This window comes from Macaca fascicularis, chromosome 6 (genome assembly GCF_037993035.2).
Source record: "Macaca fascicularis isolate 582-1 chromosome 6, T2T-MFA8v1.1".
Taxonomy (NCBI): Eukaryota; Metazoa; Chordata; class Mammalia; order Primates; family Cercopithecidae; genus Macaca; species Macaca fascicularis.
This window is the reverse complement of record NC_088380.1, coordinates 32,586,195-32,602,716: the sequence shown is the minus strand read 5'-3', so window position 1 is coordinate 32,602,716 and position 16,522 is coordinate 32,586,195. Positions and strand designations below refer to the sequence as shown.

The 16,522-nt window shown below is 44.5% G+C and overlaps 1 protein-coding gene across 13 annotated transcripts in view; it reads right to left on the bottom strand.

The window, feature by feature from the left end:
- PDZD2 (PDZ domain containing 2) overlaps positions 1–16,522 on the bottom strand; it is a 480,351-nt gene that overhangs the window by 117,234 nt on the left and 346,595 nt on the right. For all 13 annotated transcript variants that reach the window (XR_012413605.1, XR_012413604.1, XM_073993248.1 and 10 more), the window contains one exon: positions 8,729–9,230. Coding sequence is in view for 11 of the 13 variants with exons in the window: in XM_073993248.1 (XP_073849349.1) it covers positions 8,729–9,230 (502 nt within the window). In the remaining 2 variants the exon portion in view is untranslated. The remainder of the gene's footprint in view (positions 1–8,728; positions 9,231–16,522) is intronic.

The following is a 16,522-nucleotide window of genomic DNA, read 5'->3' as shown; positions in this document are numbered from 1 at the left end:
CACTTTCTATCAAGAGCACCCACATATCCACTCCATTTACCTGTCCCCAGCCGCCCCAAATCACAAAACTCGTTAAAAACAAAGTCATGCAAAACACGTAACAAATAAAATTGGCTTCAGAGGGCAGAAATCACGTCTGTAATATAGCCCCCAACGACACTAGTCAAGAAACAGACCTTCTTTTTCACTTTTATCCAATAACGTAGTTTTTTTTTCTTTTTTCTTTTCAAAATTGAAAGTAGGAAATAGGAGGGGAGTATCCAAAGAAATTAATGCAAGTTTCCTCACCTTGGAATTTCTGATCATTTAATGAAGGGAGTTCAGAGGACTACAAAGGAAGACACAAGCAGCAAGAAGTAAATGTTAGCAGTTTTTTTTGTTTGTTTGTCTTTGTTTTTCTTTTGAGACAGGGTCTCACTCTGGAGTGAGTGCTGGAGTACAATGGTGCAATCTTGGCTCACTGCAACCTCCGCCTCTTGGGTTCAAGCAATTCTCCTGCCTCAGCCTCCCGAGTAGCTGGGATTACAGGTGCGCACCACCACATCCATTCAGCGAATTTTTGTATTATTAGCAGAGACAGGGTTTCACCATGTTGGCCAAGCTGGTCTCGAACTCCTGACCACTGGTGATCTGCCCACCTCGGCCTCCCAAAGTGCTGAGATTACAGGCGTGAGCCACCGTACCTGGCCCACAATTGTCAGTTTTAAATGTATTTGCCTACAGCAGCGTTCAGTAAAAAATAAAACCAGTGTCTGACACTTAGTAGGCTAAAACTTGTACTGGCCAAAAACTAACAGGCCAACTTAAATATAACGATATTAAGGATATTTCCAATTACCTCCTTTAACAATTCCACTTGGGTAACCGATATACACCTTAGTACAATCAAAACTGGACTTTTTCCTCTCTTGCTCCTGGCTTTCCCATCTCAACGGGAACAGCATTACCCTCTACTCATGCTAAAGATGATCCACAAGCCAAAAGTCCATGAGGTATCTTTGATTCCTTCTGTTTTACCTCCCACATCTGAACCACAAGTACCATTTGTAGAGTCTAGTTCCAAAACAGATCCCACACCCACCGACTTCGGCTCATCTCCCCCGCCACCTCCCCCTTGTCAAAGTGACCAGCTCCAGTTTGGTCTCCCTTTCAACTTTTCACCTCCTACAATCCATGATCCTCCATCAAACTTCCGAGGGGAATGTTTAAAAAACACAGGCTGTGATGCACTCAGCATAAGCCCTCCAACAACTTCCCACCGGACCAAGAATAAGGTTCAAACTACAAGGTGGCATATGCGAACCTCTGTAACGAGCCCCGACCACACCTCCTGAATCGTCTCCTAGTGCCCAGTGTCTTTTCTCCTGGAACACTCTATCGTTCCTGCCTGAGGGCAGATGCTTTTGCTGGTTCTTCCCTGGGAACATTCTGCCCCAGACTGTGCAGGGCTGACCTTTTCTGACACTCAATCCTCAGCTCAAACACTGCCTCTTTACTGAGATCTTCCTGCTCTGACACCCAACATCAACCAGTGCCCTGCCCATGACACTGCCCAGCCACCTTTCACTTCACCCTGTTTTATTTCATTGGCTCGTCAGCTTCTGACACTGTGATTCGTGGATTTGCTTATTTATTGTTTGTGGTATGCTGTAAACGCTGTGAGGTAAGAACATTGTCTGTCTTGCTTACCACCCAGTTCTCTAGCAGTTACAACAGTGTCTACCACATAATAATGATATCCCATAAATAGCACTGAAGGAACAAATATAGAATGTTTATCCACTAATCTTATGGTTCCATGACAGTCCTTGCGACTGAGGTTAAGAAGCTCACACAGATGGGAGATCTGTCTGTTTGCCAGTGTGTTCAATGTGTGAACCCTGGTCCAGTTGGAGAGACCGAGTTCTGCAACAGACCCTGTCTAGACAGATGGTTTGGGCATTTGTTTTCTTTTATATTAGCTAAAAGGGCAACGAGACTTTGTCAGCCTATTGAGAAAAAGCCAAACCCTGAAAAACTGGATGCTATGGAGTCTTCTGCACTAATGTTGTTGGAGTGTTACCCTTTCCTGTAAACTGCCAATTACTGTGTGAGTTCACACATGCATCCCTTCACTGAAGCCAACGAAGGGATTTATTTACCAAAACAGGAGCGTACATTAAAGGGAGCTGTCTCACAGCATTTAAATGACCTCATTACTGCTGGAACCAAAAAGAAAACTTTACAACAGCAACTTTGCCCCATATGTGAGAAGACACAATTCAACCAGAATCTTGCTACAGTAAGTGCTCCGGCTCTAGTTGCAAACCTTTCCTGAAACCGTTTACTTACACCTTCTTATTCAGAATGATCAGTAAGACATGGGTGAGCATAATGTCAGAGCTGGAAGTCCCTTAGTCATCAGACCAAAATGCTTAGTTTATAGGTGAGAAAACAGAAAGCCAAAGAAAGGCCGCAACAACCTGAAGGCCACAGTGCTGGGGATGGCAGAACTGAGGCAGGAACTCAGGGTCCCATCTCCCAGGACTAGTACTCTTGGGGCCTTCATAAATATCTACAAGGCACTGAGCTAAGATGGGAAACAAAGACAAAGAAGGCCCCGCCCTGTACTATTCACAATAGCAAAGATATAGAATCAACCTAAGTATCTATCAATGGCTGACTGGATAAAGAAAACGTGGTATACACCAGGCCAGGCGTGGTGGCTCATGTCTGTAATGCCGGCACTTTGGGAGGCTGAGGTGGGCAGATCACTAGAGGTCAGGAGTTCGAGGCCAGCCTGGCCAACATGGTGAAACCCCTTCTCTACTAAAAATACAAAAAAATTAGCTGGGCATGGTGGCATGTACCTATAGTCCCAGCTATTTGGGAGGCTGAGGCAGGATAATTGCTTGAACCCGGGAGGCAGAGGTTGTAATGAGCTGAGGTTGCGCCACTGAACTCCAGCCTGGGCGACAGAGTGAAACTTCATCGCAAAAAAAAAGAAAAAAAAAAAAAAAAAGAAAATGTGATATATACCATAGAATACTCCTCAGTCATAAAACAGAATGAAATCATGTCTTTTGCAGCAACATGGATGGAACCAAAGGCCATTACCTTCAGTGAAATAACTCAGGACACAAAGTCAAATACTCCATGTTCTCACTCCTAAGTGGGAGGTGAACAATGGGTGCCCATGCAGAGTGGAATAATAGACACTGGAGACTGGAAAAGGGGGAAGCGGGGTGAGAGCTGAAAAATTATCTACTGAGTACAATGTTCACTATTCAGGTGATGGGTACGTTAAAGCCTGAACTTCATCACTATGTAATATATGCGTTGAAGAAATCTGCACCTCCATCCCCCAAATATATAAAACATTTTTAAAAAATCAAAGGCTCTGCTCTTAGGCTACTGGGGACACAACGAGCCAAATGGTAATTGGAATACGTGGGGCTCGGGCATGAATGAAGGCCAGCAGAGGGTACCGCAGGAGACAGAGGAGGAGATGGCTAACCACAGAGCAGGTGGCAGGAATGTCACGGAGGCCTTCTAGAGGAGGGTGTCTTGAGGCTTGGTCCCCCAGGAAAGGTAGAAGCTAAGCGACACAGGAGAGGGAAGAAGAAACCAGGTAGTGAGTGCAGCACTCGCAAAGGCTCAGAGGTGACAGTAAGCATGGCTTTTGAAAAAGCTTGCAGTGAATTCACTCCAAATCAGGGAGGAAGAAAGCATAAGAAACTGGACATCAGGGATAGCTTCCAGATGGGGGTTAGTTACCAGAAAGGACAGGCCATGAGAAGCTTTCAACTTTTAGCCCTACCCCCATCTTCTGGAGTCAGGGGAGAAATGCTGGAGTTTGAGTTAACAAATGATCGTGCCTTCAGGAAGAAGCCTTCATACAAATCCCTAGAGTATGGGGTTCAGAGAGCTTCCAGGTTGGTGAATACATCCACGTGCCAGGAGGGTGATGCACCCCCCTCACCCCCACCCTCCTCCACAGGGACAGAAGCTCCTGTGCTGGGAACCCTCCGGACCTCGCTTTATGCAATTCTTCATCTGTATTCTTTATTATATAATAAACTGGTAAAGGTAAAAAAGAAAAACAGAAAAAAAGAAAGCAGTGAGAGATGGACGCAGACAGTTAAGCAGGAATCAGATAATAAAGGGCCTCGAATGACTGACAAGGTGTTTGGTAACAACCATGAAGGCAAAGTGGACCCACCAAACAGGTTTCAGCCAGTGTGTGTGTGTGCATGCACATGTATATTGTGCACCTATGTGCATGTGTGTGAGTAATGAGATGTGCTGTTTAGAAAGGTCCCTCTGGTGGCAGTTGGGACAGTGGATGAATGGGATAGGAATGGGGGCGATGTCCCAGGTAGGGGAGTACTATGACAGCCCAGGGGCGAAATGAAAGCAGCCTAGCCCTGACCTGAAGTTATGGGAGTAAAGAGAGAGGGAGGGTGAGCTGCAGGATTTCAAAAGGAGCTACAGTTGATGGAACTTGGTGATTGACCGAACATGGCAGAAGGGAGCAGGAAGTGCTTCAGGTGACTCCAAGATGACCAGCTGTCCCGTTCTCCCTAGGACGGAGGGTTTCCCAGGATTTTCAGTGAGAAACCAGGGGAAGTTCTGGACAAACCAGGATGGTTGGTCACCCCACTGGATCTCATCAAACTTCCAGCTTGGGCAAACTTTGGGGACGGGGAGACCTAGAGCATTGGAGTGGGTTCAGTGCTATAGGAAAGGGATGAGCTAAGTTTTAGGCATGATGTGAAATATCCAACATGGAGACATCCTGCAGGCAGTGAGCACAAAATTCAGGGGGCTCAGGAGAGAGCTGAGGGCTGAGACACAGACTTGGGAGATGTCACCAGGTAGGACAATGTAAGTTTGCCCAGTGGCCATCAGGGCTCAGGAGAGAGCTGAAGGCTCACACACAGACTTGGGAGATGTTACCATGTAGGACAATGTGAATTCACCCAGTGACCAAGGGGGCTTCCTGGAAAAGGACCATCCTCAGGCTGCCTCTGATGCAAACATGAGGGCTCATCAGGGAGATGTTCTGAGTGTGACGCTCCTTCTGAGTTTTCTACCCGTTTCTGCAGACGCAGATCCGGGCAGCCTGCATGAGACTCTGCTGAACCACTTACAGAGGAGGCATAGGAAAAGGGTCTGGTACTGTACAGGGTAGATTACGATTCCTAGGGAAATACTACAAATGTACCCATAGACATTCCCGCCAGTCATGAATAAACTGTCCTGCTTGGCAAGTGGTAGGGTTCTTTTTTTGTTATGTGACTACATTTGGTTGTATTCATTTTCAACATGTAGCATTACAAAAATACATTACGTTCTATATAAGCAGATTCGCAAAAAGTCTCATCTTAGAGCAGTAAAGATCTTTGCTAAGAAGATAATGAGGAACTTTGAACTCATGTGTAAAATAGTTTGTCTACGTCCTAGGAGATTCTGTTTCAGAGCATAAATCCAACTTTGCCTTTTTAAATAGTAATCTGCTTGTATATGTATTATTGTGAGTTAATGTTTTATAGAAAATACCATTTTTAAAAAAGAAAAATTTGTTTAAAGGAGATATATCTCCTGTTGCTCTATTAAGAGGGAACCGGATGGAAAAGGCAAGACTGAGGGTTTATTTTAATGGAACATTTTCTTAGAACAAGTAACAGTCGGCTGGCATGGTGAGACCCCGTCTCTACTAAAAATACAAAAAAAAAACTGGCCGGGCGTGGTGGCGGGCGCCTGTGGTCCCAGCTACTCGGAGGCTGAGGCGGGAGAATGGCGTGGACCCGGGAGGTGGAGCTTGCAGTGAGCCGAGATCGCGCCACTGCACTCCAGCCTGGGTGACAGAGCGAGACTCCGTCTCAAAAAAAAAAAAAAAAAAAAAAAAAAAGAACAAGTAACAGTCTATGAAAAAGAAGTGCCTGACAAACAAAAATGGTCTGAATGCTTATGAGCTTTTCTGTCATTTATTAATTTTTTGCAGCTATATTAAATCATTATAAAGGCAGAAATGGAAAAATACTCACATGTTTAATCTCCCATTATTCAAATGGAACAAAATTTTCCCCCCTAAAGGCTTAAGAGGTAAATAGGCATTTTCTGTTTTTCTGGAAATTCCATTTTAGCATGACCTTGGTCTCTGTCCTGGAGTAAAAATAAAAATCCCAAGAACCTAAACAGTCTTGTGTGAAGGTCTGTTGGTTCCAATTCGGGTGCCACCAGAATGTGGGGGAAAGCTGTGAAAATCTACTTTTTGCCAACCGGGCAAGTGCACCTAATAAAGATAACTTTATGGTTGAACAGGGTGCTAAAATACTTGAGCCTGAGAAAACGTGTGGTCCATTCTGATTTACCAAGGCAAAAGGTATGACCTGGTGCCAAAACTCAGAATATGAATTATAAACAGTTACAAAGAATGCCAATTCCCGATGGCAAGTCTCCCCTTTCTATAGGCATACGGCTTTTTAAAAAATGCCCTAAAGGCAATGGATCACAGTTTGGCTGTTTTCACTCTTTCATTTATACCTCATAGGATGTTTGACCTTGAGCATAAAAACTAGGCAAAGGAACTCTGATATGTGTAGTCTTCAAATAGCGAATCCAGAAGTTCAATGTTAATTAAATTTATTACTAGAATTATTATGCTTAATTAAGGTGAGCAGAGGATGAGTAATCTCTTAAAAGTTTAGGTTTTGTTTGTTTTTGAGACAGTCTCACTCTGTTGCCCAGGATGAAGGTTAGTGGTGCGAGTCTTGGCTCACAGCAACCTCCGCCTCCCAGGTTCAAGTGATTCTCATGCCTCAGCCTCAGCCTCAGCCTCCCGAGTAGCTAGGATTACAGGCATGTGCAACCATGCCCAGCTAAGTTTTGTATTTTTAGTATTTTTGGTTTTGCCACGTTGGCCAGACTGGTATGAACTCCTGGCATCAAGGGATCCACTTGCCTCGGTCTCTCAAAGTTCTGGGATTATAGGCCTGAGCCACTGCACCTGGCCCTTTGTTTGTTTTAAAATCATTCCAAATTATTTCCACTGTGTCCTAGGTCAAATGAAGGCCTATTCTTTGGACTGTATGTGAGATTCAACCTTCTCTGGTGCTTTAAACCTTCAAATGATTAAGGGAGCCAATACCCACTACCTTATTTTGCTCACATTAGGCTTTCTGTGTATGCACAATCTAATCATTAGGGAAGAAATCCTATCAAGATAGAGTACGCACTGATAAGAAACACATTATAATACTTTCACAGCAATTAATTTGGAAGAGGTATATATTATAATCTCTTTTTTTTGTCCTTAATCCTTTTTTGGGGGGAACTCATAAAATTGGTAGCAAATCATTGATGGAGACATCAATTTTTTTCTTAGTCACACATTCTATTTACAAATAATGCCCTCTCTGTGTCTACTTTATGAAGGTCACCCCGCTCCTCAAATGAAGGAACATAACCTCTTGAGAGAGGGGTTACTGTAATGTTTTTCAACCCATTGTACATTTGGCTACAATGGCAGAAATCACACTTACTCCCAGGGCACCATTTCTCAGCAGACAAAACTCAACTTGATACTTTTTGGTTTGTTTTTTTGAGACAGGGTCTTGCTCTGTCACCCAGGATGAAGTGCAGTGGCGCAATCTTGGCTGTAACCTTTGCTTCCCAGACTCAAGCAATCCTCCCACTCAGGTCCCCAGCCAATTTTTTTGTATTTTTGGTAGAGACAGGGTTTCACCATGTTGCCCAGGTTAGTCTTACACTCCTGAGCTCAAGCAATCCACCATTCTTAGCCTCCCAAGGTGCTGGGACTACAGTCACCAGCCGCCACACCTGGCCTCAACGTAATACTTCTACACCCATTTTGATCTTTATAACTTTCTCTTTCATCCCTAAAGGTTGTCTCCTGAGTCAGAGAAGAAACCACTCAGCATACACATCGGTAATTTATCGTTTCAACTGCAGCCTGCAGGAATATCTAGGAAGATTCTTGGAATGAACATGTCTACCCTAAAGAAATGTAATTCTCATAAGATAGAATGTTGGTGATAATGAGGGAGACCATTTGAGGCTAGAAGCTTACCCCTTATCATTCAGAATACACCTAAAGGCAAAGCAGATGCGGTAACCAACCTTGACCCTCACAGCTGGATTTCATAGGATCAGAGATTTCTGTCAAGCTTCCAAATTTGCCTAGAATTCAGCCATGTAATAACACGATCCCATGAAAACATCACTACTTTTGAACTGCTAAAAATAAAAGCAGATGCTTCCCTGTGTATTGAATACCCTTCCTGTGTAATACTGAGGCTTAGATGTTTGTGGTGTCAACTGCCATGAGGAATTCTTGGCCTTGCAGCAGCAATTCCACCGGTGACAGCAGCGATAAATAATGATGCAGCTAAGTACTTTATCTGGACCTCACATGACTCAAATTTTAACACAGAAGGCTTGAGTTTTCCACTTAGGATCACTTGACTAGCTCTTTATTTATGTAGGATAAAATGACTGGAGGTTTTTGTCATTCTCCTCCAATCACTTTTCTTAATGCATTTGTTGGCTTCTCAATGCGAGGTCACCTTAGGTCTATTTTTTAAACCTTAAAAGCAACTTCAAACAATATTTCTTTTAAAATTCTGGTTCTGAGCCCAGCTTGTATTTCCCACACGGGCTGGGCTGCAAAAACAAACAAATACAATACATAAAATTCTGGTCCTGTAATCAAACCAAACCTTACCCGTGCCAGGCAGTCGCTCGATTGGAAGTCCGTCTTCCCACCTTTTGAGAAGCGGCGTTTGTCATTGCTTGTGGTCAGAGGAGCATCTGTCTTTGGAATTCTATGCTCTGTCCCTCTGTCCACTTCTGACCTCTCTAGATGGGGTCCAGCCACCTCCTTGAGAGAATCTGGGCCATTTTCTAGCTGAAAGACATGGCCATTTCCAAGTTCAGGGTCAGGGCCGTTCTCCAACTCAGTGCTGGGGTCACTGGACACCTCACAGCCAATGCGGCCCTTGGATTCTTCAGGGGCCTTGTTGGCAGGAGGCCTGGAGATGACCCCAAACTTTCTGGTTCGTTTTCCCTTTTTCGCAGTTCGGTCACCCAGCTCCAAGGTAGGTGCTTCTCCTGGTTCAGAGCTGTTGCTACTGTTGCCATTATAAGTGGAGTGGGCTTTGTGCTTAAAGCGACGCAGCATGATCAGGTAGATAAAGCCGCCATTCCAGCACTGCTCAGCCAGGTAACTGCAACAGACAGACAGGTGCCAGTTAGAACCCCACGCACCCTTCCTGGACAGCACAGCAGACAGAAGCATTCAAGGGTCCACCCAAGTGACAACAAGTCGGCCGATGGACTGAGGTATTGAGCTTCCTAAAGAGATTCACCACCCGATTCACTCTTTTAATCTGTCATAATTGATGCAAACAATTACTCTCAAACTCCCAAAACAAACACAAAACCCCATGAACTAGAAATGACTAATTTAAGTACCATAGGATCAGGAGTTGGAGAAGGATTTTTCTAGGACCAGAGCCAATGCTAACATATCATTAAAAAATAAAACACTTCTTCACTGCCACCATTTCTTGCATCGGAATTATGCTAGGCTCCCATCCGTATAGTTCCAATGGAATGAAACTCTGAGTCCCCAGGGTAAAACATGGATAGAGTGGATTAGGGGAAGTATAAAGTTCTGCTCCTAGGAGCAAATCATCAACAGCACAACAACAGGAGCCCATGCCTCATGAGTAGGGGTAACAGCCAGTGACTGGTATTAAAAGCCAACTGATGGATGGGTACAGTGGCTCACACCTGTAATCCCAGCACTTTGGGAGGCCCAGTGGGCAGACTGCTTGAGCCCAGGGGTTTGAGACCAGCTTGGGCGACATAGTGAAACCCCATCTCTACTAAAAATGCAAAAATTAGTCCAGTGTGGTGGTCCGTGCCTCTGTAATCCCAGCTACTTGGGAGGCTGAGGTGGGAGGATCACTTGGGCCTGGGAGACAGAGGCTGCAGTGAACCGAGATCATGCCACTGCATTCCGGCCTGGGTGACAGAGTGAGACCCTGTCCCCAAAAACACAAAACAAAACAAATAGGCAACTGGCTAAGTAGGCGCTGGTGGCAACCGTGCACTGTGTTGAATGAGGATCGGGCTCCTGTCTTGATAACAGTCCTAGTTTGGGCTGATCACAGCACACATGGAGTGTCATTTCCAGTCTGGACATCACATTAGGAGGAGCACTGACAATGTGGAAAACACATAGACAAAGGCAGACCAGGACAAAAGGCTGTTGGAGACCGTGTCAACCAGGAACAGTTGGAGGAATAAGAGACGCTCAGCATGGAGAAGACAAGGGTCAGGGTCAGCCGCTTTTTCATATGTGAGGGCTGGCAGATATTTAGAAGCAGGAAATAATATAAAGGAGATAAGGCATGTGAAGCATGACACATGATAACGGCTCCAGATCTTAAAGAACGATAAGAAAATACAACATCAAATGAAATGAGTAATTAGGGGTATTCAGGACCGGATCATCAAAGCTTTGGCAAAGAAAACCCTTGCACAAAGTCAGGAAACCAGGCTGGGCTGGACCCTCCACTTGTGCTACCTAAGATAAAGCAGCACAAATCCCTGATGAACCCAGGAAAACACCTTCCCCACTGGAATTTTGCCACATTCTACACATCACTCGTTCCTAAGCAAGTGTCAACAACCAAATCCTTCACAAATCAGAACTGCTTCTGGATCTTATACACCCACGCAGTAAAAGCCTGGGGCTACGTGCAACGCTGCCTCTGAAGAAATGATGACTGCAGGTAAATAGACATTAACGTGCCTTCTGTGATCTTGTCAGCAGGGAAATCAGACCTGAGAGCTGGGGCAGTCATTACATGACATGGGAAGGAGGCCAGGTCATAAAGGCCTCCTCTCATCTCATAGTGAGCTTTCACTGAGGTAGCAGGCAAGGGAGTGGGAAGGAGAGGTGACCACATGTGCTTGAAATGCACTAAATTCTGGCTCAAAGGCATATATTCCCCATACCTAATGGTCACATTAATTGAATGACAGTGACTGTCTAACTAAAGGAGAGAATAATTCTGAATTTTTGCTATGGAATAAAGTGAACAACAACAACAAAGGGACACTCATGACTCAAACATGAACCAAACTCAATAAAATCCTTCTTTGATCCCAGGCTAGAAACCATACATGTATAAAACCAGACAGATAAAAGATACCGTACAGACGCCAGGTCATCCTGTGAAATACAGAGGGACAAAGAGGCATTAAGACCATCCATAAGGCCGGGTGCCGTAGCTCATGCCTGTAATCCTTGCACTTTGGGAGGCTGCGGCAGGAGGATAACCTGAGGTCAGGAGTTCCAGACCAGCCTGGCCAACATGGTGAAACCCTGTCTCTACTAAAAATACAAAAGTTAACCAGGTGCAGTGGTACGTGGCTGTAGTCTCAGTTGCTCAGAAGACTGAGGCACGAGAATCACTTGAACCCAAAAGGCAGAGGTTGCAGTGAGTTGAGACTGTGCCACTGCACTCCAGCCTGGGTGTTAGAGCAAGACTCCATCTCAAACAAACAAACAAACAAAACACCATCCACTAGTCTTGAAAATAAAAATTAAACCTGTCTCTCAGCACAATTTTTCTTTTTCTTTTTTCTTTTTTTTTTTTTTTTTGAGACGGAGTCTCACTCTGTCACCAGGCTGGAGTACAGTGGCATGATGTTGGCTCACTGCGACCTCTGCCTCCCGAGTTCAAGTGAGTCTCCTGCCTCAGCCTCCCGAGTAGCTGGGACTATAGGCGTGTGCCAACACACCCAGTTAATTCTTGTATTTTTAGTAGAGACGGGTTTCACCATGTTGGCCACGATGGTCTTGATCTCTCGACCTTGTGATCTTCCTGCCTCAGCCTCCCAAAGTGCTGGGATTACAGGTGTGAGCCACCGTGCCCGGCACAATTTTTCCATAATGTATAGATTTCATTTCTTTGCATTGTAAACATTTTTTCCATAGTGGAAAAATCCACGGAAAGGTATAAAACCCTAAAAGTAGGTAGCTAGGCTGTATTTAAAATTTAAAATACACGTGTGCTACTATTTAAAATACACGTGCTCAGATGTCATGAAAAAGAGTGCAGGGCATAAACACAAGACCAGATTGAAAGTGGGACACCCAAATCCTCATTCTGGCTTTGACCTAACCATTAAAACAATGGCAACTGTTTTCCATGACACCTGATAGCTGGGTCTTCCATTACTGATGAACAGATCAACAAATGTTGATATATCCATATAACAGAATATTATTTGTCAGTAAAAAGGAATAAATTATATGCTACAACATGGGTGAAACCTGGAAACATTATGCAAAGTGAAAGAAATCAGCCCACAAAAAGCTGTATGTTGTATGATTCCATTATATGACATGTCCAGAACAGGCAAATCCAGAGAGACAGAAAGATTAGCGCTTGCCAGGAGCTGGGGGAGAGGGGAATTGGGACTCACTGCTAATAGATCCAGGGTTTTGGGGGGGGTGAAGGAAATGTTCTGGAATTAGATAGTGGTGATGGTTGCACAACCCAGCACTAAAACTCACTGAAATGTACACTTTAAAATGGTGAATTTTCTGTTATGTGAACTGTGTCTCAATTTTCAAAAAACAGTGAACATAGCATTATTGGGCAAATTTTGAGTTCATAGTGAATAGTATTATTATGGGCAAATTTTGAGTTCATTGTTTGAGTAGGTGCCTTATAGACACGATTTACCCAAGAACTGTCTTAACAGAAGATGAAAGTGCAACTTGGAAATATCAATCAGCTTGCCGAAGTTCACATCACTGCTGAGCAGCAGATCCAAACCTGCCTGATCCCAAAGCCCATCCTCTGCCCACTGTGCAATTCTCTTTACGTCACTGTCAACCCTGCACTTTAGTTTCCTCATCTGTAAAGTGAGAGTGTTAAAATGGATCATCTTGTTTGTTTTCACATTCTAATAATTGTGAACGCTAGTTTCCCAGGAAGAATTCTGGGAATAAGAGGAGTGAGCCATCCCAACAGTACTGATCTGGTACACAGCACAAAACATAAACCTGGAAAAAATATATATATATATATATATATTTTTTTTTTTTGAGACAGAGTCCCACTCTATTGCCCAGGCTGGAGTGCAATGGCATGATCTCAGCTCACTGCAACCTCCAACTCCTGGGTTCAAGGGGTTCTCCTACCTCACCCTCCCAAGTAGCTAGGATTACAGGTGACCACCACCACGCTCGGCTAATTTATTTGTATCTTAGTAGAGATGGGGTTTCACCATGTTGGCCAGGCTGGTCTGGAACTCCTGACCTCAGGTGATCCACCCACCTCAGGCTCCCAAAGTGCTGGAATTACAGGCATGAGCTACTGCTCTTGGCCAGAAATACTCATTTTAGCTCCAAGCTGTCCTAGGCCTCCGAAACATTTATGATCATCCTGAAAAAGATTTAGCTTGGAGACAAAGTTCATTTAAAATAGCTTTTTGGGAATCTACTTTTTATTAAATATGTTAAATCTCTAAACAACACGAGGAGTGGTATGCAGAGACCTTTTCAGTATCAAAAAAGCTGGCCTATTGATTCAGAGTATAGGAACTTAAACATCTTTCTCCCCTGTACTCTCATGGAAGTTCCAAGAACCTTGGAAGGTGCCTGTGACTGAGACAGTATTTTACTTCTACTGCAGGGTCCATTCTTGGCAAAATGACAAAGCCAAGAGGAGTTTATCTTGAGTTCAGCACCATCTCCCTGTCCTCTCCAGCTTCCTGGCAATAAATAAGACCCTGTCACCTTAAAGGAACTGTATGACAGGTTATTTTATTCCTTCCTGGACACTGAATTTTCTAAGGTCTTCCTGCAGACAAAAGACAACGAATGAATTATGGATGCTGCAGCAAGCTGGTGAGAAAGAGACTTTAAGTAGGGGGTACTTTTCTCAGAATGCATTTTTTTTTTTTTTTTTTTTGAGATGGAGTCTCGCTCTGTCGCCCAGGCTGGAGCGCAGTGGTACAATCTCGGCTCACTGCAAGCTCTGCCTCCTGGGTCCACGCCATCCTCCTGCCTCAGCCTCCCGAGTAGCTGGGACTACAGGCGTCCACCACCACGCCTGGTTAATTTTTTGTATTTTCAGTAGAGATGGGGTTTCACCATGTTAGCCAGGATGGTCTCAATCTTCTGACCTCATGATCCACCTGCCTCGGCCTCCCAAAGTGCTAGGATTACAGGCGTGAGCCACCGCGCCCAGCCCAGAATTCTTTAAACCACCTTCAACATGAGGCCTCCACATTCTCTGTCCATGGGTATTTAAATGATTTACCTAACTTTTCCAGCCCCTTCTGACTAATTCATACACTCAAGTCCCTTTTTCTGTTCAGTAGGATTCTTACCCAACATTAAAATCATTACACTAAACTCTGAAGTCAGTATTTGAGAAAGAAATGGAATATAATCACGTCCTCTAGAAAAATAGAAGGCTTCCTCTCCATAAATAGGTATGATTAGTCTTTCAGACACTTCCTCCTTCACATATTTTTTTAATTTGCAATTTTCCTTTGGTGTGCAAAATTATTAATTAAGATTTATTTGACTTTGACCTTTGCAGGATAACTTTAAGACAAATGGAAAGACCAGGGTATCCAGAAGTGACGTTCTGAGTTCTAGCCTAGAACTTTCCCTTTGAAATCTATTGTAGTTCTGAGGGACACAGTATCGCTCCGTTGCCCAGGATGGAGTGCAATGGTGTGATCTCAGCTCACTGCAGCCTCCGCCTCCCAGTTTCAAGTGATTCTCCTGCCTCAGCCTCCCACGTAGCTTACAGGCGCACACCACCATGCCTAATTTTTTGTATTTTTAGTAGAGATGGAGTTTTGCCATGTTGGCCAGGCTGGTCTCGAACTCCTGGCCTCAAGTGATCTGCCCACCTCAGTCTCCCAAAGTCCTGGGATTACAGGAGTGAGCCACTGCGTCTGGCCAGTTGTAGCTCTTTACCTCACCAGACCTCTTCTGGACACATCACTTCCTCCTCCTTTTCCTGCAAAAGGTGCCTTATCTGAAAGAAAGTTTTGAGCAACTCCTCTGTTCCTTGATGCTCTATCATAATTCTGGAGTCTGGGCTATCCAAGGTTGGGAGTCCTGGGAAGAGGTTGGCGGGTGAGGGTGGGGGCTTAGAAAAGACAGAGGAATAAAGCTGCCTGGAGTTCAAAGACCAATAAAGACAAGAAAATAGATGAGAGGGGCAAATACAGGGAGACGTCAGAAGGCTGAAGACATAATTTATTTATCTGTGCCTGGATTCTATTAAAAGAGGGCTTGAGACAGCTGTATAGTTTTGATATTTGACTGTTTTGCCAAAACCTTTGGAAAAAAACAATTTCCAGGTACCTCTGAAAATCATCTTGGGTGTTCAGCCATCGATTATTGATGCCTGGCACACCGTATGAACCCATGGCAGGTGCTGCCAAGCTGAACCATGGGTGTCTATATGTGCAATTCAAAGTAACCTGGGGCCAGATGCTGTGGCTCACACCTGTAATCCCAGAGCTTTTGGAGGCCATGGTAGAAGGGTCGCTTGAGCCCAGGTGTTCAAAACCAGCCTGGGCAACATGGCAGGAAGCAGTCTCTACTTTAAAAATATATATATATTGGCCAAGCGCATTGGCTCACGCCTGTAATTCCAGCACTTTGGGAGGCCAAGGCGGGTGGATCATGAGGTCAGGAGTTTGAGACCAGCCTGACCAACATGCTGAAACCCCGTCTCTACTAAAAATACAAAAATTAGCCTGGCGTAGTGGCGTGTGTCTGTAATCCCAGCTACTCAGGAGGCTGAGGCAGGATAATCGCTTGAACCCGGGAGTCGGAGGTTGCAGTGAGCCGAGATGGCACCAGGGCACTCTGGCCTGGGCAACCGAGTGAGACTCTGTCAAAAAAAAAAAAAAAAAAAAAGGAAGGAAGGGAAGGAAGGAAACTTGTATCACCACCACTGGGCACTGGCTTATACTACAATGCCATAAACGCAAGAGAATTCTGAAGACTTTTCACCGAAGCAGGCACTCTTATTTCATTGGAGTATGTCAGGTCCCTACACAGACAACAGGAGAATAAACAACCATAAGGGGATGTTTACAGATGAGTTATTACTACAGGATCTGAGTTTATAGGACGGTACTAGCTGCTAATAGTCACCTTGCTGGACACACAGGATGGACAGAGAGCCATTAATTGTTCGTGCCCAGGATTTTCCCTCCCCTAAGAAGTAATGGGAGGCTACAAAGCTGTTTGCGGTCTTTTGAAAACCTGCTAAGCCTAATTAGAGAACTGTCTGATGCTGTAAATCTACAGGTTCCCAGAGAACAACTGGTTGAGAGGAAGTGTTAAATCTATATAGATTAATTTCTCAGGGAAGTCTTGGCTGAGAAACGGGGGCAAGTTTGGACAGTCCCATAAGAGGGATGGGACCCAGGTTGCCAAGGGCACTCTCTCGGGTGT